At 38.1% G+C, this 27,888-nt stretch overlaps 1 protein-coding gene across 4 annotated transcripts in view; it reads right to left on the bottom strand.

Moving 5' to 3' along the window:
• Positions 1-27,888, bottom strand: part of cacna1ia (calcium voltage-gated channel subunit alpha1 Ia) — a 566,877-nt gene that overhangs the window by 79,930 nt on the left and 459,059 nt on the right. For all 4 annotated transcript variants that reach the window (XM_062036515.1, XM_062036516.1, XM_062036514.1 and 1 more), the window contains 9 exons: positions 22,991-23,091; positions 20,203-20,326; positions 17,023-17,091; positions 13,137-13,315; positions 12,851-12,977; positions 11,875-12,000; positions 11,708-11,797; positions 11,443-11,635; positions 6,470-6,621 (listed from right to left, as the gene is read on the bottom strand). In XM_062036515.1, coding sequence (XP_061892499.1) covers positions 6,470-6,621; positions 11,443-11,635; positions 11,708-11,797; positions 11,875-12,000; positions 12,851-12,977; positions 13,137-13,315; positions 17,023-17,091; positions 20,203-20,326; positions 22,991-23,091 — 1,161 coding nt within the window. The remainder of the gene's footprint in view (positions 1-6,469; positions 6,622-11,442; positions 11,636-11,707; positions 11,798-11,874; positions 12,001-12,850; positions 12,978-13,136; positions 13,316-17,022; positions 17,092-20,202; positions 20,327-22,990; positions 23,092-27,888) is intronic.

The following is a 27,888-nucleotide window of genomic DNA, read 5'->3' as shown; positions in this document are numbered from 1 at the left end:
TGCCTCTGTCTCAGCACCCAGCATTGTCCCACCCACACAACCATCTGATTGGTTACACACACACAGCCAATCAGCAGTGCGTATTCAAAGCGGTAACAGCCAATCAGCAGTGCTTATTCAGAGCGCATGTAGTCAATGCTTCAGCGTCGAGCAGGTAAGCATCAGGCAGCGGACTCTCCCAAATTATAATAAACACCTCCCAGTCAACTACTAGTAACATCACTATGAGCCCGTTGACGTTCTTGTAACTTTAAACTGCAGCTCAGCTCACTCGCAGTCCTGGCTTGAGGTGAAGGCTAATTAGCTTTTAGCGTAACGTTAGCTCATTTTGCGGTGTGGGTGTGTGAGTGTGTGTGTGTGGGTGTGTGGGTGTGTGTGTTACGGACAGAAAAGCTTTGAATGGCAGGGTCCCTGCTATCACATGTTGATAAAAATATAACATTTACATAATAAAAATCAACTACAGGCTTCCCAAATGCTGTAATAAATGAAGCTTGATGAGTTGACTTGAACTGTTTAATGTTGCACTTTTTATATGTAGAAGAAAAGTTTTGTCATTTTATTTAATCTGAGCAACAACTTGAGGCAGTTTAATGTTGATTAACATAGGCAGAATTATTATAGTGCTCCCAATGTTAAAAGGATAAAGCCATTGTTTACATATTTGGTACTCAAAAAATTTATATTTTGTTGTTTTCTTACTGTACCGAAAATGAACCGTACCGAACCAAAATGTTTGTGTACCGTTACACCCCTAATATACATACATACATATATATATATATATATATATATATATATATATATATATATATATATATATATATATATATATATATATATATATATATATATATATATATATATATATATATACTGTATATATATATATATATACATATATATATATATATATATATATCCGTATGTATATATGTATGTGTATATATACATATACATATTTATAAATATATATATACAGAATATACATACATACATACAAACATATATATATATACATATATATATATATATATATATATATATATATATATATATATATATATATTTTTAACTTGGGACTTCCCGTGGGACGGATTTTGGACGCTGGCGGGCCAGATACGGGCCATAGTTTGGGGACCCCTGGCGTAGTCCAAACAAATAACTAGGGTTAGAAAAATCATTGTAGTACATTACATATTTTTGGGGGTTACATTTTTCTAACACCTAAAACAGAAATAACATAAATTAAAAATAATGAAAAAATAAAAAAATACTAATCAAATTGTACATTTAATTATATTAATAATTTCTGATAGCATATAATGTTTTCAAAACTAACCATGACCACTTCTCAATGTGATTCATCGAGCTTAACAAAACAATCAATGTGAAAAAATAGTGCTGCAAATTTAAAAACAATTTTTTAAATGAGATTTTAGGGGCTGTTTGCAACGGTATACCGGTACTAGTATAGTATCACGGTACTAATTAATCAAAAATGGTACTATTAAAAAGTACCGACTCAAAAACGGACACATTTTGGTCCAAAAACTAACGATAAAGGTGAAGTTATAACACTGAAAGACATGGTTCGCTAGCTGGTGGCGAACGTCCATTCGCAGTCGGCAGAGTTTTAGCTACTTCTAAATCACTAATCCTGGTCTCCATGGCAACAAATAAAGTATGTTTCTTACAAGTATCATCCCTGCAGGACGAGGAATAGCTAAACATGATTCACTACACACCGTAAGAGGATATGATTGCTAACCGCTAACAGCAAGCTAGCGCCCTGAATGTTAACAAATCTACACCTGACATGCACTGTAATGATACCAAGTACAATAGCGTATCTAGTCTATACTACTATGATTACATCAATATTTTTTATCATTACAAAATCTTTTAAAAACATTTTTAAATTCATATTATGTTTATAAACGCAGGAAAATGTGTCTGGACACATGAGGACTTTGAATATGACCAATGTATGATCCTGTAACCACTTTGTATCGGATCGATACAAATATATACATGACAGATATATACTCAAATGCACGTATTTTATTTGTTCACAACTAACTAAGTATTTGGAAGTGACAATTGTGACAGAGAACACCAGTCGGAGTTTCTTACTCATCTTTGCACATGTGCGGTCAAAATAAATTGTGCGATTATTCTGCGTTTATACATGATTATGATTAATGCAATCATGTTTTGTGATTAATTGCATGTCTTAACGTGTTACCTTTGGCAGCCCTAAGAAAAAACAACATTATAAGTGTAAAAATATATTTTTTTAAACTTACAAAAAATTAACCTGCAGATCCTTGCAGTTCGCTGAGCTCCACACAAGGGTCTGGACTCGAAGGCATTGCAAACTCCTTCTAGATAGCAAAAAATAATGAACCAATCAGGATCGCCGGGCGGGATTTCATAGATGTGACGTAGCGCCCGTTTGATTCAAACATCAATGGTGGCACGTCTTGTGCTGACATTGATTCTGCTATTGCAACTGTTTTGTCGAATCTATCGAATATTAATTATTTAAAAGATGAACAGAGAACCTTTCGCTCTGTCGTTATCCAATATGTCGGCTGTTCTGTTTTGGATTTCGCAGCGTCACTCTCATCAGCGTTGCGGGTGAGTGGTTGAAGTAGTGTTTAGTGGTTTATCCAATCAATCAATCAATCAATCAATGTTTATTTATATAGCCCTAAATCACAAGTGTCTCAAAGGGCTGTCAAATACAATGATTTTTTTTGAAAGGCCCCGCCTTCTGAAATACATCTCCTATTGAGAACTCCCAGATCCTTGTGTGGAGCTTAGTGAACTACAAGGATCTGGCGAGAGTCAGGTTAACAAAAAATACCATACCAACTTTATTAATAAAGCCCTTTAAAAATTGTAAATATTATACAGGAATTTTTTTAAATTTTTTTTTACAAAAAAATACTAATATAATTACAGGCAGATGTTTTTAATTCGTAAATAATACATTCTGCTGGATCTACTCTTTATTATATGCTGCCCTTTTTTTTCTCTGCAGCTGTTACATGTACTGTAATATTGTACATGGTAATTGGAATTTGTTGTATATTGTATATATTATATATTGATATAATATAATATAATAATATATCAGTATATGTTATATACTGCATATATAAAATATGTAAAGCTTACATATATGTTATAATTTATTTTGCTACTAGTGTTGTCCCGATACCAATATTTTATTACGGGTACCAAAATGTATTTTGATACTTTCCGATACTTTTCTAAATGAAGGGGACCACAAAAAATTACATTATTGTCTTTATTTTAATAAAAAAATGTAGTTATCAATCCGATACCAAGTAGTTACATGATCATACATTGGTCATACTCAAAGTCCTCATGTGTCCAGGGACATATTTCCTGAGTTTAGAAACATAATATAAATTTTTTTTAAACTAAAAAAATTTTTGTGATGCTAAAAAAATATCGATGTAATCATAGTAGTATCGACTAGATACACTCCTGTACTTGGTATCATTACAGTGGATGTTAGGTGTAGATCCACCAATGGCGTTTGCTTACATTTTGATGCCGGTGAGCTACGGTGTGTAGTGAAGTATGTTTAGCTATTCCTCGTCCTGCAGGGATGATACGAGGATGAGTGATTAGTGATCTAGAAGTAGCTAAAACACTGCAGACTGCGGATGGACTTTAGCCGCTAGCTAGCCAACAACCAACAATGACACGACGTGACGACGACAGGGGGGCACCAGGGGTGGGGGACCGGTACCTTTTAGAGGCGGTATAGTACCGAATATGATCAATTAGTATCACGGTACTATACTAATACCGGTATACCGTACAACCCTAATTGCTACTATGGTACATTTTTAGTCTACTTTATACCTTTTGTTTTCGTCCTCTTTTTGTGCCCTTGTGTGCATTATCCTTTCCATCCTTATCCTTTTCCATCCTTTGTAACTGAGCTACTGTGTGGAACAATTTCTCTTGTGGATCATTAAAGTTTGTCTAAGTCTAAGTCTCCCATGAGGGTGGTAGTATAATTTATTATACAAGAGCAGATTTTGTTTCAGCCGTCCATCTTTCCATTCGTTTCATCCTTTTCCGTTTTGGGTTGTGAAGTGCCAGAGCCTACTACAGCTGACTTCTACACCATCGTTTGATCACATGGTCATTGTGTTTGGGCAATGACCAGGAATTGATCCCAGCGGTGTGAAAGCCGGCGAGTTGAGCCGCTACTCTACCAATGTCTTTGTTTCCTTTCTACACACTAAAAAAAATGTTGGGTTAAAAAATAACCCAATTTTAACCCAACTGCTGGTTCAGAAGAGGACAAACCCCTTATTTGAGTCATTTAAACTCAACATTTTGGGTTAATTTTTTCAACCCAACTTTTGCGTTGAATTATTTAACCAAAAAGTTGAGTTATGATAACTTAATGTTGGGTTATTCCCAACCAAACTATTGGGTTGAATTAATTTAACACAAAAGCTGAGTTATGCTCACTGCAATGTTGGGTTATTCCAAACCCAACTATTGGGTTGCACAATTTAGCGCTCCTTGACCCAATAGTTGGTTAAAAATTATCAATTTTACTGCTGGTTTGTCCTACTCCTTCCCAACTACTGATCAACATTATTTTATTCCATTAAAATATACTCAAAAGCAAGATATGAGTGACATTTTTTTTTGTTGCAAGAATTGCCGTGTTTGGTCATAGCAGTTCTATACAGCATGCTCAAATATTTTCATGTAGTGTACATAAGATGTGTGATTGTAAATAATGTTAATGAGTTGAATCCTTAATGAAATTTCCTTCAAGAAAAAGGCAACTTTTTAATAAAGAAAGCCTTTTACCCAAATACGCGTTACTCATTAAAAAACAACCCAAAAATGGTTAATAGTAGTGTTGTCCCGATTCCAATATTTTGGTACCGGTACCAAAATGATTTAGTCTGCTGACATATGCAGTAACATATTGTCTCATTTATCATTATTTTGTCAACATTATTAAGGACAAGTGGTAGAAAATTAATTATTAATCTACCGGTACTTGTTCATTTACTGTTAATATCTGCTTGCTTTCTCTTTTAACATGTTCTATCTACACTTCTGTTAAAATGTAATAATCATTTATTCTTCTGTTGTTTGGATGCTTTACATTAGTTTTGAATGATACCACAAATTTGGGTATCAATCCGATACCAAGTCGTTACGGGATCATACATTGGTCATATTCAAAGACCTCATGTGTCCAGGGACATATTTCCTGAGTTTATAAACATAATATCAATTAAAAGAAAACGAAAGAAGATGTTGTGATGCCAAAAAATATTGACGTAATCATAGTAGTATCGACTATATACACTCCTGTACTTGGTATCATTACAGTGGATGTTAGGTGTAGATCCACCAATGGCGTTTGCTTACATTTTGACGCAGGTGAGCTAGGGTGTGTAATGAAGCATGTTTAGCTATTCCTCGTCCTGCAGGGATGATACTTGTAAGAAACTTTACTTTATTTGTCGCCATGGAGGCGAGGATTAGTGATTTAGAAGTAGCTAAAACACTGCCGACGGCGGATGGACGTTAGCCGCTACCTAGTTAGCCATGTCTTAAAGCACCTCTTCCTGAGGGAATTTCAGTGTTATAACTCCACCTTTAACGTTAGTTTTTAAGCCACTGTGTCTGCTTGTAAGTACTCTGTGATTGTGCACTGCCGAACATGCTCCTCTGCTCGAAAAAAACCCAGCAATGACACAACGTGACGAGGACGGGGTTGGGGGAAAGGTACTTTTCAGAGGCGGTATCGTACCGAATATGATTAATTAGTATCGCAGTACTATACTAATACCGGTATACCGTACAACCCTAGTTCATAGTTTTGAAAACCCAGAAATTTAGTTAAAATAATACACTTAAAACCCCAAAAATGGATTGCTCTTTATAAAAATAACTCCAAAATGTAACCCAACACTCGCAACCCATAAATTGGGTTATCAAAATAACCCAGCATTTTTCTATTCATTTGTATGTAAAATAATATGTTGAATATGGGCTTCTGAAAAAATTAAAGGCTTCCAAATGTCAGCTGCCAAAATCCAACCAAGACCTGTGGTATTCATCTGATTTTGGGTCGGTTGGAGGCAGTTCGCCCGGCAGTCTGTTAAAGGTCGACGAGGTACCTTATCTGAGGTATTATCACTTCTCTTCAATGCTTTCTCTGCAAAAAAATACGACACCTTCACTAATGATTGGACATACACTGCATCAAATCAGGGGCGCAATCACGGCTCATTGTGTTGGCTCTTGCGCCACGTCCTCGATGCAACCTCCCGCCCAGTCCACGGACGCCAAACGACCGCGGTGCAATAGTTTGCGTTAACTTGTTTCACTCAAACTTCACAAGAGCACCTCCCACTAAGAAAAAATGGAGACAAAGTCTTACGTGAGGTTGATTGTAGTGCTCCAGGGACATGGTGATGACGTTGATGCAGATGATGAAGGTGATGATGAGGTCCAGGTAGTGGTTGGTGCATAGTGTGTGGATCATCAGGCGCACATTGCTGTAGCTGGCATAGTAGGGAAGCTTCTGGGCTTCTGTTGGTACAAAGATGTATCATATCAAAGCTGTTAAACACGTAATATATTTAGCTTTACAAATTTAATTGAAGTAAAATGTCATTATTCCTCAAATAAAGGTAAGCCCCATAGTGCCATGTCGTGGAATAGTCCTCCCTCATACACAAAACAATACACTAAAAAGAGACATTTTAGTGGAATACACAAAATCATTTTGATAACTTGAATACATTTTTTATTGTTTTGCTTTAAGACAGGGGTGTCAAACTCATTTTAGATCGGGGGCCACACGGAGAAAAATCTACTCCCAAGTGGGCCGGACTGGTAAAATCACGGCACGATAACTTAAAAATATAGACAAACTTCAGATTGTTTTCTTTGTTTAAAAACAGAACAAGTACATTCTGAAATTGTAGAAATCATGTTGTTGGGTTTTTTTTACACTTACATGTTGCAGTTAATAGACTTCTATCTTTATTTGTTGTTACTTATATTTTCTGAATAAATTATATGGTAATGTTCATCAGTCATTGGTGTTCATTTTCAATCTATCAAGATAAAAAACTTATATCAATATCAAATTACAGTATGTTATTTATGTAGTTTGATCATTTTCCTCGACTGGTGCACTAACCTTATGTGGTTTATTTTGTACATATATAGCATCATCTACAACGATACAAAGAATTGCTATTGCGACATCCAGTGGACACATTTAAAACAGCTGTTTCTTTCATTCATAAATTTCAGGTACATTTTTATACTTAGCAAACTCATCCCGCGGGCCGGATAAAACCTGTTTACGGGCCTGATCCGGCCCCCGGGCTGTACGTTTGACACCCCTGCTTTAATAAATACACTATATTGCCAAAAGTATTTGGCCACCTGCCTTGACTCACATATGAACTTGAAGTGCCATCCCATTCCTAACCCATACACTGCAAAAAGTCAGTGTTCAAAAACAAGAAAAAAATATACAAAAATTAGGGGTATTTTATTTGAACCAAGCAAAATTATATGCCAATAGAACAAGAAAATTTGGCTTGTCAAGACTTTCCAAAACAAGTAAAACTAGCTAACCTTTCAACTTCCAAACCCAGACTCGTCCATCAGATTGCCAGATGGAAAAGTGTGATTCATCACTCCAGAGAAGGCGTCTCCACTGCTGTAGAGTCCAGTGGCGACGTGCTTTACACCACTGCATCCCACGCTTTGCATTGGACTTGGTGATGTATGGCTTAGATGCAGCTGCTTGGCCATGGAAACCCATTCCATGAAGCTCTCTGCGTACTGTACGTGGGCTAATTGGAAGGTCACATGAAGTTTGGAGCTCTGTAGCAACTGACTGCAGAAAGTCGGCGACCTCTTTGCACTATGCGCTTCAGCATCCGCTGACCCCTCTCTGTCAGTTTACGTGGCCTACCACTTGGTGGCTGAGTTGCTGTTGTTCCCAAACTCTTCCATTTTCTTATAATAAAGCCGACAGTTGACTTTGGAATATTTAGGAGCGAGGACATTTCTCGACCGGATTTGTTCCACAGGTGGCATCCACGCTGGAAATCACTGAGAGCGGCCCATTCTTTCACAAATGTTTGTAGAAACAGTCTCCATGCCTAAGTGCTTGATTTTATACACCTGTGCCCAAACCAAGTGATTAGGACACCTGATTCTGATCATTTGGATGGGTGACCAAATACTTTTGCAATATAGTGTATATATTTCAGACTTCGGTATACATATTACTGTATTTTTTGGACTACAGGGTGCACTTAAAATCCTTTCATTTCCTGTGCGCCTTACAACCCCGTGCGGATAATGTACATATTAATTCTGGTTGTGCTTACTGACATCTAAGCAGTTGTATTTGGTACATGGTGTAATGATAAGTGTAGCCAGTAGATGGCAGTCACACATAAGCGATATGTGTGGACTGCAGGCTGACGCCTGTTCAATAAATAACTTAGCAGGCAAGCCCAAAACTTTGATGTTCCATTGACAATATAGAATAGAGGTCCCCAAACTTTTTGACTCGGGGGCCGCATTGGGTTAAAAAAATTTGGCCGGGGGCCGTGTTGTGTATTTATATTCCGAGCACATTCTCCAAGCAGGGCTTCCTTGCTGGGTCAAGGGTGAACGCAGCCAACAACAACAGGCAGCAAGGCAGGCTACTGTGTCTTCACCGCTGAAATCAAGTTGATGAACTTTCTACAGCTCAACTTTTCAATGCACTTCATTTTCAATTCCTGCCCCATCCATAACACATCTCCACGTCGGCGAGACTTTGATGCGAGCCATTTCAAAAGGTAACAGCGGGACGTAGCATCGGGGCCGGTGCAGCACTTCAGGCTAAGACTGATATATAAGACTGATATAAACGCTCAGCAGCTGTCCAGGGAAAGGGGAGATGAGCTCTTTAGATGCACTTCATCTTCCACATCAATAACACAGCTTCGGAAGGACAATACAGGACACGCAATGCTAACAACACGGAATGCTAACAACCCAGCTAATGATTGTAGCGGTGATTGTCAAGTTAACCAAAGTTTTTGCAGAAGAACTTACCGTATGCCGGTGGTTTCAACGCATGGAAACCCAGTTCTAACTTAGAAAAATGACCCAGTATGTGACAAAGTATTTCCACGCCATGGCCGTGTTTTAGTTGCCGGGTGACGGCCTTAGCAATGATGCTTGAAGGATCCTTCCGAGTACTGCGATCTACAGTAGTACACACTTAAGGCTATAATATTGGATAAAACAAGTGTAAGGGTGGTTGTATGGGTTGTAATTCATGTTAAGAGGGCTCTAATGTAAAAAAAAAAAACGTGTTCAGAAAGTGGTAAACGGTCATAACCGGGTAATCGCGATAATACTATTATAGTTGTAAGTTGTAAATATACACATACTGTACATATACATTCACTGTACAAACATACGTATACACATACTGTACATATACAAGTACATATACATACATACACTCATGCATATAATGATGTTTCATCAAACATATATTAACGTTGTTGCCCTAGGTCAGTGGTTCTTAACCTTGTTGGAGGTACCGAACCCCACCAGTTTCATATGCGCATTCACCAAACCCTTCTTTAGTGAAAAATAAAAGTTTTTTTTTTTTTCAAATTCAAGACAAAGTTATATGTTTTTGGTAACACTTTAGTATGGGGAACACATTCTAAGTAACAAAGACTTAATTTAGAGTTATTTGGACACTAGGGGAACATATTCTAAGTAATAAAGACTTAATTTAGAGTTATTTGGACACTAGGGGAACATATTCTAAGTAATAAAGACTTAATTTAGAGTTATTTGGACACTAGGGGAACATATTCTAAGTAATAAAGACTTAATTTAGAGTCATTTGGTTATAGGGTTAGGGTCAGGGTTAGAGGGTTGGGGTTATAATAAGGCCATGCCGAATAAAGCATTACTAAGTACTTAATAATGACTAGTTAAGAGCCAATATGTTACCAATTTGCATGTTAATAAGCAACTAATTAATGGCAAATATGTTCCCCATACTAAAGTGTTACCATGTTTTTTACTGGTGCATAAAATCAACCGTGCATGAACATCACCTTGTTCAAAGAACAAAACCAACACAGTGCATAAACTCACAACAAATTACACACCTGCAAACCAGTCAGCTGTTGCCGTATCCGTAATACGCCGATAGGGAGAAGTTTGTATTTACAGGATGAGTCGGGTGTTTTGACCTCCGCCGAACCCCTGAAGCCGACTCACTGAACCCCTAGGGTTCGATCGAACCCAGGTTAAGAACCACTGCCATAGGGGGAACTGGGTAACACATGGCACACTGACAAAGCTTAACCTATTGTTACTATAACAATCTAAAAGGTTAATAGAGTTGGCTTCTCTTTCTTCCCCTCCATTTATCTGCTTTCTTTTGTATTTCAAGTTATCATTACATATATGTATTGTTGAAACAATTGTATTGTTGATAATAGAGGTAATTATTGTTATTATTCATTATCAATAGTGCTATTTCGATCGGTATTTTTATTGCTCTATTTGTAGTGTAATAATGTTTATTATAATTTCTGTATTATTAATATTTATTTCACTAACTGATTCTTTGCTATCAATTTTCCCATCATAGTTGTACATATCCTATTTGCTGATGTTGCTATTGTTATTGTTGTGTTTGCTGTTGTTTGTTGTCTCTCTGTCTTATCCCCCTCTTGTCCCTGCAATTTCCCCCATTTTTACAGATTAGAAGTGCATTGCTTACCACATCATTTGTAAAGGTGTGCCTGCTTCTGAAAGAAGCAAAAATAAATAAAAACAATTTGGAAAAATCCTAACATTTAAAAATATATTGAATGGACGGTAACTGATCTGTTCAGTTGCCTTGTGGTTAGAGTGTCCGCCCTGAGACTGGAAGGTTGTGAAAGACTATAAAAATAGGACCCATTGCCTCCCTGCTTGGCACTCAGCATCAAGGGTTGGAATTGGGGGTTAAATCACCAAAATAATTCCCGAGCGTGGCCACCGCTGCTGCTCACTGCTCCCTTCACCTCCCAGGGGGTGAACATGGGGATGGGTCAAATGCAGAGGGTCATTTCACCACACCTAGTGTGTGTGTGACTATCATCGGTACTTTAGCTTTAACTTTAACTAAGTAGCAAACCAATGGGCGGAGCCTGTTCTGTGATTAGTCAGTCTACATGGAATATGGTCGATCAACCAGCTGTTTCTGCCTTTTCCTGCTCGCAAAAAGGTACCATACTAGAAAAGCCAGACAAACCACCCATTGTTCATTCATTTTCATCAGACCTTAATTTCCATCCTTTCATTTTTCCATACTTCTCCTCTTCTTCTCCATGCGGCGCTGACGCTTCTCCTCGCGCCTCTTGGCCTCCTCCACCTCCTGGTGCTGCCGGCACTTGTGAAAGTTCTCCACCACCACGCCGACAAACATGTTGAGGACGAAGAAGCTGACGATGAGCAGGAAGGAGATGAAATAGAGCAGCATCCAGGGGTTGTTGTTGGTCACCGGCTGGGAGTGATGAACAAGTTAGGACGGTTATTTTGGCCAGATGTTGGTTAGCGGGTGTTGTCGGTTGTTTACCTGTTGGTCCACAGCGACGGCATCCAGGCCGTGGTACATGATGTTGACCCAGCCGTCCTTAGAGGCCAGTACAAACAGGGACATCAGGGCCTAAACACATGTACACATTTTAAGGGTGTAAATATACACTTCATTTGACACTAAACACAACAACAAATGGCACCGACCTGTCCCAGGTTGTCGAAGTTGTACTTATGGTGGACCCACTTGTAGTTGGCTTGCAGACAGTCGGATTTGTTGGTGATGTTTTTGACATCCGGGCCCAAGCAGTAGAAGAACTTGCCTTTAAACAGCTGTTGGAGAATTGAGACAATGAGACGGGCTAAACAAGGCTTTATTGTTTCCGAGGAGAAATTTGTCTTGGACATTAAGACACAGCATTTTACATACACACATACTAGAGATGTCCGATAATCCGATATTATCGGCCGGCATACTTGGTCAACAGCCATACAGGTCACACTGAGGGTGACCGTATAAACAACCTTAACACTGTTACAAATGTGCGCCACACTGTGAACCCACACCAAACAAGAATGACAAACACATTTCGGGAGAACATCCGCACCGTAACACAACATAAACACAACAGAACAAATACCCAGAACCCCTTGCAGCACTAACTCTTCCGGGACGCTACAATATACACCCCCCCGCTACCCCCTACCTTCTAAACCCTGACAGCCCCAACCCCGCCCACCTCAACCTCCTCATGCTCTCTCAGGGAGAGCATGTCCCAAATTCCAAGCTGCTGTTTTGAGGCATGTTAAAAAAAAGAATGCACTTTGTGACTTCAATAATAAATATGGCAGTGCCATAATGGCATTTTTTTCCATAACTTGAGTTGATTTATTTTGGAAAACCTTGTTACATTGTTTAATGCATCCAGCGGGGCATCGCAACAAAATTAGGCATAAAAATGTGTTAATTCCACGACTGTATATATCGGTTTCGGTTGATATCGGAATCGGTAATTAAGAGTTTGACAATATCGGAATATCGGATATCGGCCAAAAAGCCATTATCGGACATCTCTAATTAATTTCTTTAAATGTAGGGGAAAAAAATCGTAAATCTAATTGTTCGTGTAGATTAAATTTTTAGGCCATATCGCCCGAGCCTAAAGGAACATAACATCCCCACCTGGACGCCGAGAATGCCAAAGATGATGAAGAAAGCACAGCAGATGAGCACAATGTTGCCGATGGGTTTGAGGGAGGTGATGAGGGTCTCCACCACCAGCTTCAGGCCTGGAGCTCTGCTAATCACCCTGTAGAGAAGAATAGAACAAACAAATATTTGTAAAACTCTTATACTGGATCTCTTAATAGTGTTTCAGGCAAACAATTGTTTGAAATTAGCATAGAGAAAAAACACTGATGCTATGTCTGTAGAATACATTCAGAACAGCGCTTTGCCATTACTGCACCTGAGAGGACGCAAGGTTCTCAGCAGTCGGAGCACTCGGAGCACACCCAGGATCTTAGCCCCGCCCGCCATGGACACCACAATGTCAATCAATGATACAAAAACCAGAAAGCCGTCCAGGATGTTCCAGCTGCTCCGCAAATATGCCTGCTCCCCCATGTACAGACCCATGGAAACCACCTGAGGGTGAGAAAGACAGCAAGAAGGGTGACGCGTGGATGACAGCGTTGACAATGAGTTGCATTAAATCCAAAGAGGTTCATTAGATTTTCCAAAAATTATGCAATTTTGTTATTCTTATAGCCGGAACTGTGTGTTTATTTATCAATAGTTTTAGCCGAAACTGTCAGGTACGGAAATAAACACACAGGTCTGGCTATGAGAATACCAAAATAGCAGAATGAGTAGAGTTGATTTTTGTCTGGGTACAGACTAAGTTCTTATATATATATATATATATATATATATATATATATATATATATATATATATATATATATATATATATATATATATATATATATATTAGGGCTGCAACAACTAATCGATTAAATCGATTAAAATCGATTATAAAAATAGTTGGCGATTAATTTAGTCCTCGATTCGTTGGATCAATGCTATGCACATGCACAGAAGCAATTTTTAATTGTTTTATTATTTTTGTTTTAATTTTTTTTAAATTTTTATAAACCTTTATTTATTAACTGCAACATGTACAAATAGCTGAGAAACAATAATCAAAATAAGTATGGTGCCAGTATGCTGGTTTTTTTCAACAAAATAGTGGAAAGGATAGAAATGTAGTCTGTCTCTTTTATCCGATTATTAATCGAAGTAATAATCGACAGATTAATCGATTATCAAATTAATCGTTAGTTGCAGCCCTAATTTATATATATATATATATATATATATATATATATATATATATATATATATATATATATATATATATATATATATATATATATATATATATATATATATATATATATATATATATATATATATACTGTATATCTAGGGTTTTCTTTATTTTCATGACTATTTGCATTGTAGATTGTCACTGAAGGCATCAAAACTATGAATGAACACATGTGGAGTTATGTACTTAACAAAAAAAAGGTGAAATAACTGAAAACATGTTTTATACTCTAGTTTCTTCAAAATAGCCACCCTTTGCTCTGATTACTGTTTTGCACACTCTCGGCATTGTCTCGATGAGCTCTCTGATTAGTGCCCAGGAGCAGGTGAGCGTCCCGAACACTAATCAGAGGCAGGTGAAAACAATCTGCAGTCATAGCAACTAAAACACAAACCTAGGGGTGCTCAATACAGGAATTGAGGGAGTCAAAAACTAAAACATGATCCGGGCAGCGGATTATGACAATAGTAGTTCTGTACAGCATGCTCAAGTATTTTCATGTACATAAGATGTGGGATTGTAAATAATGTTAATGAGATGAATCCTTAATTGGGGGTTAAATCACCAAAATGATTCCCGAGCGCGGCCACCGTTGCTGCTCACTGCTCCCCTCACCTCCCAAGGGGAAGAACAAGGGGATGGGTCAAATGCAGAGAGTAATTTCACCACACCTAGTGTGTGTGTGACTATCAGTGGTACTTTAACTTTAACTTTAATACAATTACCTTCAAGAAAAAAAGTACCTTTAAAAAAAAAAGAAGAAAAAAGCATGTCACCCAAAAATGCGTTACTCATTGAAAAACATCCCAAAAATGGTTCATAGTTTTGAAATCCCAGAAATTGAGTTAAAATCATACCCTTATAACCCCAAAAATGGATTGCTCTTCATAAAAATAACTCCAAAATGTAACCCAATACTCGCAACTCATAAATTGGGTTATCAAAATAACCCAGCATTTTTTTGGGAGTTAAAAGGCTACACTAGTGTTGTAACGATACCAATATTTTGGTACCGGTACTAAAATAATTTCCATACTTTTTGGTACTTTTCTAAATAAACGAGACCACAAAAATGTTTTATTATTGGCTTTATTTTAACAAAAAATCTTAGGGTACATTAAACATATGTTTCTTATTGCAATTTAGTCCTTATATAAAATAGTGAACATACAAGACAACTCGTCTTTTATTAGTAAGTAAACAAACAAAGGCTCCTAATTAGTCTGCTGACATATACATTAACATATTGTGTCATTTATAATGCTATTATTTTGTCAACATTATTAACCTCTTAAGGCCCAAGCTGTTTGTTTACATGCTTTTTTTTTATTTCTAAGGACAAGTGGTAGAAAATTAATTATTAATCTACTTGTTCATTTACTGTTAATATCTGCTTACTTTCTGTTTTAACATGTTCTATCTACACTTTTGTTAAAATGTAATAATCACTTATTCTTCTGTTGTTTGATACTTTACATTAGTTTTGGATGATACCACAAATTTGGGTATCAATACGATACCAAGTCGTTACAGGATCATACATTGGTCATATTCAAAGTCCTCATGTGTCCAGGGACATATTTCCTCAGTTTATAAACATAATATCAATTAAAATAAAATGAAAGATGATGTTGTGATGCCAAAAAATATCGACATAATCATAGTAGTATCGACTAGATACGCTACTGTGCTTGTTATCATTACAGTGGATGTCAGGTGTAGATCCACCAATGGCGTTAGTTTTGGATGATACCAAGTCGTTACGACATTGGTCATATTTAAAGTCCTCATGTGTCCAGGGACATATTTCCTTAGTTTATAAACATAATATACATTTTTTAAAAACGAAAGAAAATGTAACGCTAAAAAATATGGACGTAATCATAGTAGTATCGACTAGATACGCACCTGTACTTGGTATCACTACAGTGGATGTTAGGTGTATATCCACCAATGGCGTTTGTTTACATTTTGACACCGGTGAGCTTCGGTGTGTATTGAAGCATGTTTAGCTATTCCTCGTCCTGCAGGGATGATACTTGTAGGAAACATACTTTATATGTCGCCATGGAGACCAGGATTAGTGATTTAGAAGTCGCTAAAACACTGACGACGGCGGATGGATGTTAGCCACTAGCTAGCTATCCATGTCTTAAAGTACCTCTTCCGGGCGTTTCAGTGTTATAACTTCGCCTTTATCTTTAGGTTTTAAGCCAAAATGCGTCCGTTCTCCCTTTTCTGTCTACACACCGTGTCTGCTTGTAAGTACTCTGTGATTGTGCGCTGCCGAACATGCTCTGTTGCGTGTAAAACCAGCAATGTCACGACGTGAATTCGATGCAGGCAGAAGGGGTATAGTACAGAAAATGATTCATTAGTATGGCGGTACTATACTAATACCGGTATACCGTACAACACTAGTCTACGCTGGTACGTCCGCTTATGATTTACAAACGCATGCAATCTGCAGGTTTAAAAGAAAAAAATAAGCAATCAATTAGTTGCGCATTGCACCAAGAGTCCCCCCATGCCCTCCCCCAAATAATCACCAAAAAAAAAACCCCACAGTGAAATATCGAGCAACACGCTGACCACTTCATCATGCGCCTTTTACTTTCGCTGCATCTTGTACACAACTGAGCTCAGCGGTGGAGTCCTGCAGAGAGATGAATGCTGCACACACCAACACGTGTTATTTAGACACACAGGCCTCAGACACAGAGGGTTACATGTACAGCCTGGCCAGGGGGGAGGGGGGGGGGTGGGCCCGACAAGTCTGCGGCTCGCGATTGGTTAATAATTGATCGTGGGAGTGCATAACGGATGGCCCACTTGTGCCAAAGAATCACAGGGAAAACAGAGACGTGCAGAGAGGATGCATGCAAGGAATGGGGAAGCAGACGAGGAGGGATTAACTCTGTGCAGTGAATGGCCATAACAGCAAGATGTAGTAAAGTGTTACCTTGAGTGTCATCTCGCTCACAAAAATGGCGGTAAAGATGTAGTTGGAGATGGTGAGAAACACTCTTTCCTGAATTAAAAGAGACACACAGACAACAAGAGAGATTCGCAGTTAAAAAAAAGAAAGAAAAAAAAGAACAAGAGATGATGCGACAATAAGGAGTAGTAAAGTCTTCCTTATAGCCCCTTTTATGTCATAAAAGTTCATTAAGCCTGAGATTGAAGTTATCGCCCGACAAACGGCCTCTCGGAAGGAATAGTCGCTTCATGTTGAGAGTCGGTCCACGTAACATTTTAACTGGATCGTCGAAAGCCGAGACGGTTTTCTTTTATTTGTTTGTGAATTTATAAACAATATGAATATGTATCATATTGGCTGGAATGATTGCCACTGGAGTCTCCTACAGTTGTCTGCTTAGACTTAGACAAACTTTATTGATCCACAAGGGAAATTGTACCACAGTAGCTCATTTTCAAAGGATGGAAAGGGTAAGGATGGAGAGGATAATGCAGGTATTAAATAGACAAAAAATTTACTATAGTAGCCATATAAAATATAACATATATGAAATGTTCCCTCTAATTTTTCATGTATTATTATAATCAAGTGACAGTAGTCAATTTCAAGAGATTATTTTCTAATATATATGATTTGGCCCACTTAGATATTGTTTTTTTTTTTAAACAGCTATGCACTATAGCAGTGGTCCCCAACCACCGGTCCGTGGCCCGGTACCGGTCTGTGGACCGATTGGTACCGGGCCGCGGCCGCACATATGCAAGTATGTGGGCTCTGTACCGAGGATGTCGTTGTGGCTTGTGCAGCCCTTTGAGACGCTTGTGATATAGGGCTATATAAATAAACATTGATTGATTGATTGAAAAAAAAAAAAAAAAAAAAAAGTTTTTATTTTATTTATTTATTTAGTTAATCAACATAAAAAACACAATATATACATTATATATCAATATAAATCAATACAGTCTGCAGGGATACAGTCCGTAAGCACACATGATTGTATTTCTTTATGACAAAAAAAATAAAAATAAAAATAAAAATACCATAACCCCATAATTCCCAAGCTTATCTTCTTGAATTAGAATTTAGGGAGGATGAACTACTGCTTCTAGAAGCGAGTACAAAAGTTGGAGCACACGGAAGCCGAGAAACTAAGGTGGAAGTGAATCGAAGCTGCAAAATGTGTAATTTGGAGCCGAGCTATTTCGATATAAATGGATTGCTTACCCATAATTAACCGTAAAAAATGTCCCTGGCCAGCTGGACCAAACAGACAACTGTCCATAGAGTAAGAGACACTTTATATTGATCATGATACACGCAGTACTTCATGTGTTAGTACAACTAGAGTACATACACTGCCTGGCTTGCTGTGTAACATGAAATGTGGGCTAATTTTTTACAGATACTGTTGTATGATTGTTCATGTTTCTCAGATTGGTGTCGTATCGCACGCGTTTCGTGCTGACGTAGAAGCTTGCTTATCTCTTGCCGTAGTTAGCTTCTACGGCTAATGTGGTAGCATGCTGATTGATGTGTTAGTACGCTAGAAAATTAGTTTCTCAGTGTTCGCTCTTACAATAACAATGTCGCTACAGTTTGGTTTTTACACGGGTTACGGAACGTAAATGAAGGCATTTTCAAAGTGATTTAGAGGTAGAATTGATTGCTCCCATTAGCTGTATTGCTAGCCACCCAAAACTAGCAGATTTGTATATGTTAGAAAGCGAAAAAAGCTCAAAAACTTTTGTGTTCTTGTCTTTCATAATGATTGTGAACGATAGGCAAAATTCCAGAAAAAGTGCAGTTCCCCTTTAAACCGTGGAATTTATAAAATGGAGCGGAAAATTTATGGATTTTTCTTTGCTAACGGCCACAACGTTTTGTACTCAACAAATAGTTTTCATGAAACAACGACAGAGAAGCTGAAAAGGTGTGGTATTGTTTGTGCTATGGCGCCATCTCTTGGATAAGTTCGCTCACTGTAGGTGCTTAGTTTAGCGCTGTTTAGTTCCTTGAACCGAAAGTATAAGTGCCGTTCCATCTACTAGTCATCCATAGCCTTTCCATGAGTATGGTTTCTTCATTCATCATTTCAAGCAATGTTTGTAAGTTCTACAATATAACTAAAACAATTCACATTTACTAAACGGTCACGTTTTATTGTAGTGTTTTCATGCATATTTGTACGTACTATCGTAACGTAATCAAGCTGGCGTCGTTAGCACTAGCGAACATGCTAACACGTTTACAAGTGTCTTTGTCGGTATTATTAACTTACAACAGCATTAATTTTGCATTGTTTCAGTTTCACAAATTCCTCAGTAAATTCATCAAAGTGTCACCGTGGAGTTTTTGAGTCTGTTTAGCTGATCGGAGTGCTAGCTTCTGCAGCTTGTGGGTCCATGACGATGACTTCTGTTTTGTTTGATCAGCCGTTTTACTGCCTTGTGACAGGCACCGTTTGGAAACAATTAAGGTATGTGAATAAACATTTACGGTAACACTTTAGTATGGGGAACATATAAGTAAGAAAGACTGAATTTAGAGTTATTTGGACACTGGGGGAACATATTCTAAGAAACAAAGACTTAATTTAGAGTTATTTGGTTAGGGTTAGGGTTAGGATTAGAGGGTTAGGGTTAGTAATGGTGAATATGTTCCCCATACTAAAGTGTTACCGGCCTTCTGGTTGTATAATAAGGCCATGCAGAATAAAGCATTAATAAGTACTTAATAGTTACTAATTAATTACTTATTTGCATGTTAATAAGCAACTAATTAATGGCGAATATGTTCCCCATACTAAAGTGTTACCATATTTACAAAATCTTTCTGTGTAAATAACTCATTTCACAATGTGTATTATGTGTAGCTAATATATGGAAACATTTCAAGTCCTTAGTGGTTTCATTTTTTGTAATTTTCAACGTTTTTTTTTCCAAATCTAATGAGTTTGTAGCTAATACCACACATCTGTACATGTAAATGCAGCATGCAAAGGCACCGTTGCAGATAATCCAATATTGTCTTGTAATTAATCACATGTAAACGCGTTAGATAATAATATAAACTAAATATATTATATTGCTCCTATATTTTTGCATAATCTCCCCATTCCCAACTCGTAAACACACGCATCCATGCATTTGTTTGCATTACCAAGCTGCCCTGCAGTATCTTGGGCCTCTCGAGCGCCACTGTGATGCAGTTGGAGAAGATGAAGGCCAGCACCACGTAATCAAACAGCTTATGAGTGATGATAGACTGGCAAATCTGCCTGAACCTGGGTTAAAAATGACAGGAGAGAGCACAGTTAGAAAAGTGCAACTCATCTACTATAACTACTGCACATCTGTTCCAATTAGACAATCTTCGACAAATTGCAACACATGAGGAAGCCCCAGCCTGCTGTTATAATGCAACAGACAGACACCGCATCAAAAACCATAGAAGGGGGTGAAACCAACTGAATGCGCATTTCCCACATTTGGCACGTTGCACTGTTTCTGCTGCCCAAAAGCAATTAAATATTCTCACATTGATGTCTATTGGAAAGAACGGAAAGAAAGTCAAGTTCATTGCAATGCCTGCATCTATACCAAAGATGATTAATTCATGCGGTCGTTAGGTCTCGTCTCGATTACTGTAACATGTTATTTTCGGGTCTCCCTATGTCTAGCATTAAAAGATTACAGTTGGTACAAAATGCGGCTGCTAGACTTTTGACAAGAACAAGAAAGTTTGATCATATTACGCCTATACTGGCTCACCTGCACTGGCTTCCTGTGCACTTAAGATGCGACTTTAAGGTGTTACTACTTACGTATATAATACTAAACGGTCTAGCTTCATCCTATCTTGCTGATTGTATTGTACCATATGTCCCGGCAAGAAACCTGCGTTCAAAGAACTCCGGCTTGTTAGTGATTCCCAGAGCCCAAAATAAGTCTGCGGGCTATAGAGTGTTTTCTGTTCCGGCTCCAGTACTCTGGAATGTCCTCCCGGTAACAGTTAGAGATGCTACCTCAGTAGAGATAACTAATTTCACAATGTCTGCAGTTTATAGTCCTTAATGGCTAAACTATGAAAACATATTTTTTTCTTTCCAAATTTAGTAGGTGCAGCTCTGTAGTCTGGAAAATACGGTATGCATTTATGTTTACAATAACCAAAAAAAAAAATGGTTTCAAGTCCTTAGTAGTTTCACTTTTTTGACATTTTCAATGTTATTTTTTCCAAATCTAATGAGTTTGTAGCAAATACCAAACACATAAAATACTGAACGGTCTAGTTCCATCCGACCTTGCTGATTGTATTGTACCATATGTCCCGGCAAGAAATCTGCGTTCAAAGAACTCCGGCTTGTCAGTGATTCCCAGAGCCCAAAAAAAGTCTGCGGGCTATAGAGCGTTTTCTATTCGAGCTCCAGTACTCTGGAATGCCCTCCCGGTAACAGTTAGAGATGCTACCTCAGTAGAAGCATTTATGTTCCATCTTAAAACTCATTTGTATACTATAGCCTTTAAATAGACCCCCTTTTTAGACCAGTTGATCTGCCGTTTCTTTCCTGCTCTGCCCCCCTCTACTGCCTACATGCTATCGTAATGTAATCAAACTGGTGTTGTTAGCACTAGCGAATGCTAACACGTTTACAAGTGTCTTTTTTAGTATTATTAACTTACAACGGCATTATTTTTGTATTGTTTCAGTTTCACAAATTCCTCAGTAAATTCATCAAAGTGTCACCGGGGAGTTTTTGAGTCTGTTTAGCTGATTGGAGAGCTAGCTTCTGCAGCTTGTGGGTCCATGACGATGACTTCTGTTTTGTTTGATCAGCCGTTTTACTGCCTTGTGACAGGCACCGTTTGGAAACAATTAAGGTATGTGAATAAACATTTACAACTTCTTTCTGTGTAAATAACTCATTTCGCAAAGTCTGCAGTTTATAGTCCTATATGGCTAATATATGGAAACATATTTTTTTCTTTCCAAATTTAGTGGGTGCAGCTTATACACCGGCATACTCTGTAGTCCGGAAAATACGGTATGCATTTATGTTTACAATAACCAAAACAAAAATGGTTTCAAGTCCTTAGTAGTTTCACTTTTTTGCCATTTTCAATGTTATTTTTTCCAAATCTAATGAGTTTGCGGCTAATACCACACATATAAAATACTAAATGTTCTAGCTCCATCCTATCTTGCTGATTGTATTGTACCATATGTCCCGGCAAGAAATCTGCGTTCAAAGAACTCCGGCTTATTAGTAATTCCCAGAGCCCAAAAAAAGTCTGCGGGCTATACAGCGTTTTCTATTCGGGCTCCAGTACTCTGGAATGCCCTCCCGGTAACAGTTAGAGATGCTACCTCAATAGTAGCATTTAAGTCCCATCTTAAAACTCATTTGTATACGCTAGCCTTTAAATAGACCCCCCTTTTAAACCAGTTGATCTGCCGTCTCTTTTCTGCTCTGCCCCCCTCTCCTGCGTGGAGAGGTTATCAGGTGACCACAGATGCTGCGCCAGCTGTTCAAAGTCGGGACCCGGAGTGGACCACTCATCTGTGCATCAGTTGATGACGTCTCTGCGCTGCTGACCATTGCACCGGTCGCCCAGAGGGTGGGGGTCCCCATATCTGCGGTCCCCTCCAAGGTTTCTCATTTTATCCCATTGGGTTGAGTTTTTTCTTGCCCTGATGTGGGATCTGAGGCTTGTGCAGCCCTTTGAGACACTTGTGATTTAGTGCTATATAAATAAACTTTGATTGATTGATTGATTGATTGATGCAGAGTATGAAAGAAACCATTTACAAAGCGGCAATCGATCCCTGTGGCGATTTGGCCCGTCTTTCAATAAAATGGGCAAGGCGGAATCTCTATTATTAATGTTTTGGTGTGAAATGCACCGCCGGTACTTTGTATCAAGGCACAGTAATGATGGGGACTCACTTGTTCTGTGGAGAGAAGAGAAACACCGACCAGTCCTCCCTGGTCTCACACCAGTCTGGCTTGTGCGCCTCTAACATCTTCTGGATGCGGAAGCACAAACTCTGCAACACAACCCAACGCATTATGTCGTAAACGTAAAACGACGCCAGACCCACACGGTTTGAATTATTTACAGACGTGAAACACATACAGGAAACGGCTCCGAGCGTCTACCAACATTACCATCTGTAAAGCGCTCTTACCCCGCTGTCTAAATAGTCCTCTCTAATTAACCGTGTTTCTCTCGTACACGGTCTTGTTTACAATAGAAACAATAGGGCCCCCGTGGGGCCTGATAGATAAGAAGTGCCGACTTTACACAAAGTGCTCGGAAATCCTGCACATGAGAGCAGGAGATTATTGCATGTGTAAAACGCCGCAGTAAAACACACAAGCGCTAACGGCGGGGTTGGTGAACGCTACTGTTGATTGTATTTCTTTGTTGAGCTTAGCAGCTGTCAAGGTTCCATCTGTGGAATTAGATGCCAAGAATAAACATTGATCCATCCATTTTCTACATTGTTTATCCTGTTAAGGATTACGGCAAAGGATGGAGCCAGTTGACAACGTGGACCGGTTGCCGGTCAATCACAGGGCAATTGGAAGTGGGACAAGATATGGAAATGGAGCTATGTGAACCACTACACCACCAGTACCATGGTTTGCTAAATCCATGAGGTTATATTATATTATATTACACAAATCCCCAAAACCAGTGAAGTTGGCACGTTGTGTCATTCGTAAATAAAAACAGAATACAATGATTTGCAAATGCGTTTCAACTTATATTCAATTGAATAGACTGCAAAGACAAGATATTTAATGTTTGACCTGAGAAACTTTTTTTTTTTTTGTTGCAAATAATCATAACTTAGAATTTATGGCAGCAACACATTGCAAAAAAGTTGGCACAGGGGCATTTTTACCATTATGTTACATGGCCTTTCCTTTTAACAACACTCCGTAAACGTTTGGGAACTGAGGAGACCAATATTTGAAGCTTTTCAGGTGGAATTCTTTCCCATTCTTGCTTGATGTATAGCTTAAGTTCTTCAACAGTCCGGGGTCTCCGTTGTGGTATTTTAGGCTTCATATACCTTTCAGCATTAATGGTGCCTTCACAGATGTGTAAGTTACCCATGTCTTGGGTACTAATACACCCCGATACCATCACAGATGCTGGCTTTTGAACTTTGCGCCTATAACAATCCAGATGGTTCTTTTTCTCTTTGTTCCGTAGGACACAACATCCACTTTTTCCAAAAACAATTTTAAATGTGGACTCGTCAGACCACAGAACACTTTTCCACTTTGCATCAGTCCATCTTAGATGAGCTCGGGCCCAGCAAGGCCGGCTGCGTTTCTGGGTGTTGTTGATAAATGGCTTTGGCTTTGCATAGTAGAGTTTTAACTTGCACTTACAGATGTAATGACCAACTGTAGTTACTGACAGTGGTTTTCTGAAGGGTTCCTGAGCCAATGTGGTGATATCTTTTACACACTGATGTCGATTTTTGATGCAGTACCGCCTGAGGGATCCAAGATCCGTAATATCATCGCTTACGTGCAGTGATTTCTCCAGATTCTCTGAACCATGTGATGATATTACGGACTAAATTCCTTGCGATAGCTCGTTGAGAAATGTTGTTCTTAAACTGTTGGACAATTTGCTCACGCATTTGTTGACAAAGTGCTGACCCTCGCCCCATCCTTGTTTGTGAATGACTGAGCATTTAATGGAAGCTGCTTTTATACCCAATCATGGCACCCACCTGTTCCCAATTAGCCTGTTCACCTGTGGGGTGTTCCAAATAAATGTTCGATGAGCATTCCTCAACTTCCTCAGTCTTTTTTGCCACCTGTGTCAGCTTTGAAACATGTTGCAGGCATCAAATTCCAAATGAGCTAATATATGCAAAAAATAACAAAGTTTTCCAGTTTGAACGTTAAGTATCTTGTCTTTGCAGTCTATTCAATTGAATATAGGTTGAAAATGATTTGCAAATCATTGTATTCTGTTTTTATTTACCATTTACACAACGTGCCAACTACACTGGTTTTGGGTTTTGTAATTCATAGGACCAATAAGTGTTTTACGAAGAAATACACCGTACTTACCTGAATGTAAGACTAATTTTTGGACTATGTAGTTTTTTACATACAGTCAAAGACACATCTTTAACATTAGTGGTAGATTGCTATGAAAAAAAGGTACAATAGTTGTTTAATAACTTTGTTTTTCAATAACGTGAGAGACAGGAAAAAAAGCTTGAATTCTTTGGGCAGAAATCTTTTGGTGCCAGCTGTTGGTTTTGCAACACAAAACCCTAAATCAGGGATATTCAACAATATTATTTACCAGAAAGCTAAGGACCGGAGGACCGGACTTCCCCCTTCAGTATTGTTCTTATTTTGTATATTCCGGAGAATCAACGTCCTCTACAGTAGCCATTTGTTTTTGGTGTATTTAATTTGTCAGTTACTCTGCTGTTCTTAGAGACCTCTTGCAAAAAGTTATCTGCAAAAATCTGCTGAAAAAAGGTCAGTCTCTTACACATTTTTTCAACTAAAAATGGCCGGCCAACAGCTGAATAGTGCAAATGAAGAAAAAGGAGAGGACCTAAAACACAACCTTGAGGAACACCACTAAAGAAGTTGAACAAATGACTTCTGACTGCATCTGAAGGAAACAAGCTACACCAACATCTAACTTACTTACCGTATTTTCCGCACTATAAGGCGCACCTAAAAACCTCCAATTATCTCAAAAACTGACAGTGAGCCTTATAATCCGGTGCGCCTTATATATGGACACAGTTTTGAAATAGGCCATTCATTGAAGGTGCGCCTTATAATCCTGTGCGCCTTATAGTGCGGAAAATACGGTAAATCAAATTGCAAAAAATATGTGTAACTGCCAAAAAGGACTTAAAGGGGTGCCTTGAGGAACCCCTCAGTTATGTAAATCACAAGTTATGACCCTCTATGTTTGCTAGCATGGTTAAAATGTCAATGCAAGGATCTGCCAATGTGTTTACAGTGGTCCAAGTTCCTCTATACAACAGGAGCACTGTAGTGATTTTGGGAATTGGCTGCAAAAAAAAGTTTGTCTCCCAAGTTTTGAACTGAACTCAAAAGCCTGTAAAGTGTAATTCCCAGGCTGGATAGCGCTGCCCTCAATATAAGACAATCCATCTTTTCCCAGACTGCTTTTTTCTAGGAAAAATATCAGCTTAGCAAAAGACGGAAACAGCCGCAGTTTTATCATAACTGAAGAATGTTTCTTTGAAAAAGGAAGATGCGTGAACAGCACTGTGTCAGGAAGGTATGCATATTTATGTTTTAATTATGTTAAATGTGTTACTTTACACAAAATAAAATGTATTATTGAATAGGGGTGTCAAAAATGTGGGATCTAAACCGAGGATGTCGTTGTGGCTTGTGCAGACTTGTGATTTAGGGCTATATAAATAAACATTGATTGATTGATTGATGGTTGAAAAAATAGATTTTTGAATGAATCGTGATTCTTATTTGTAATAATTCTTAATCGGTTAACAAAAAAAAATAAAAATACATTTATTGTATATATATTTTTTATGTATTTTTTTTCTCATTAATTCTGTCCTGTAATGCCACTCAGGCAAATCATATTGTTGATGTAGATGCCCAAATCTGCAGATGTACTCTAAAAAACACAGTGTGGGATACCTCTCTTGTATTTGACTTTTTTAAAGGTTTAAGCAGAAAATAAGTCACATTTTTTAAAACAATCTATTTGATGGAGGAATGTAGATAATCATACAACTGTCAACCACTGTTATCAAAAAGTATTGATTTTGAATCGAGAATCATTTTGAATCAAGAATCGATTATGAAGTGAAGCTGGGATAGGCTGCCCGCGATCCCGAAAGGGACAAGCGGTAGAAAATGAATGGATGGTTAATGCTTTTGAAAACATATTGCTATAGCTTAGGGCCATTATATAATACAAGTGTAAAGAAGGTTAGGACAATTCCAAGGGTCCTTGCCTGACTGGTTCCGGCAAAAATAGCACTTGCCCCGAGTAATTTGTTCAAGCAGGTAAAGTATGTGAGCGACAGGAAGAGAAGCTTGAACTTTGTTGGGGATGCATCCCAGGACCCTAAATATAGGACAATTCATATTTCTCCAGACACTAGAAAAAATACCAACTTATACTCAGGTCATTTTAGTAGTAAGAAGCGATAAATATATACTGCAATACACATGCATATTTTTTAATATAAAAAAGGGACAAGCGGTAGAAAATGGATGGATGGATGGGAAATACTTCTAAATTTTAAGATTATTTTCTTAATGTGTCCTTATTTCTTAACATATCTTGGGTACACTTTATTTTTATATTCATAATATTTCTTTGGACATATCTTAAAGGCCTACTGAAATGATTTTTTTTTTATTTAAACGGGGATAGCAGATCCATTCTATGTGTCATACTTGATCATTTTGCGATATTGCCATATTTTTCCTGAAAAGATTTAGTATAGAACATCGACGATAAAGTTCGCAACTTTTGGTCTCTGATAAAAAAAAGCCTTGCCCCTAACGGAAGTAGCGTGACGTCACCAGAGAAAGGACTGCTCATATTTTCCTATTGTTTACACCAGCAGCGAGAGAGATTAGGACCGAGAAAGCGACGATTACCCCATTAACTTGAGCGAGGATGAAAGATTCGTGGATGAGGAACGTGAAAGTGAAGGACTAGCGTGCAGTGCAGAACGTATCTTTTTTCGCTCTGACCGTAACTTAGGTACAAGGGCTCATTGGATTCCACACTTTCTCCTTTTTCTATTGTGGATCACGGATTTGTATTTTAA

This window comes from Entelurus aequoreus, linkage group LG25 (assembly GCF_033978785.1).
Source record: "Entelurus aequoreus isolate RoL-2023_Sb linkage group LG25, RoL_Eaeq_v1.1, whole genome shotgun sequence".
Taxonomy (NCBI): Eukaryota; Metazoa; Chordata; class Actinopteri; order Syngnathiformes; family Syngnathidae; genus Entelurus; species Entelurus aequoreus.
This window is presented reverse-complemented; position numbering and strand designations above follow the sequence as displayed.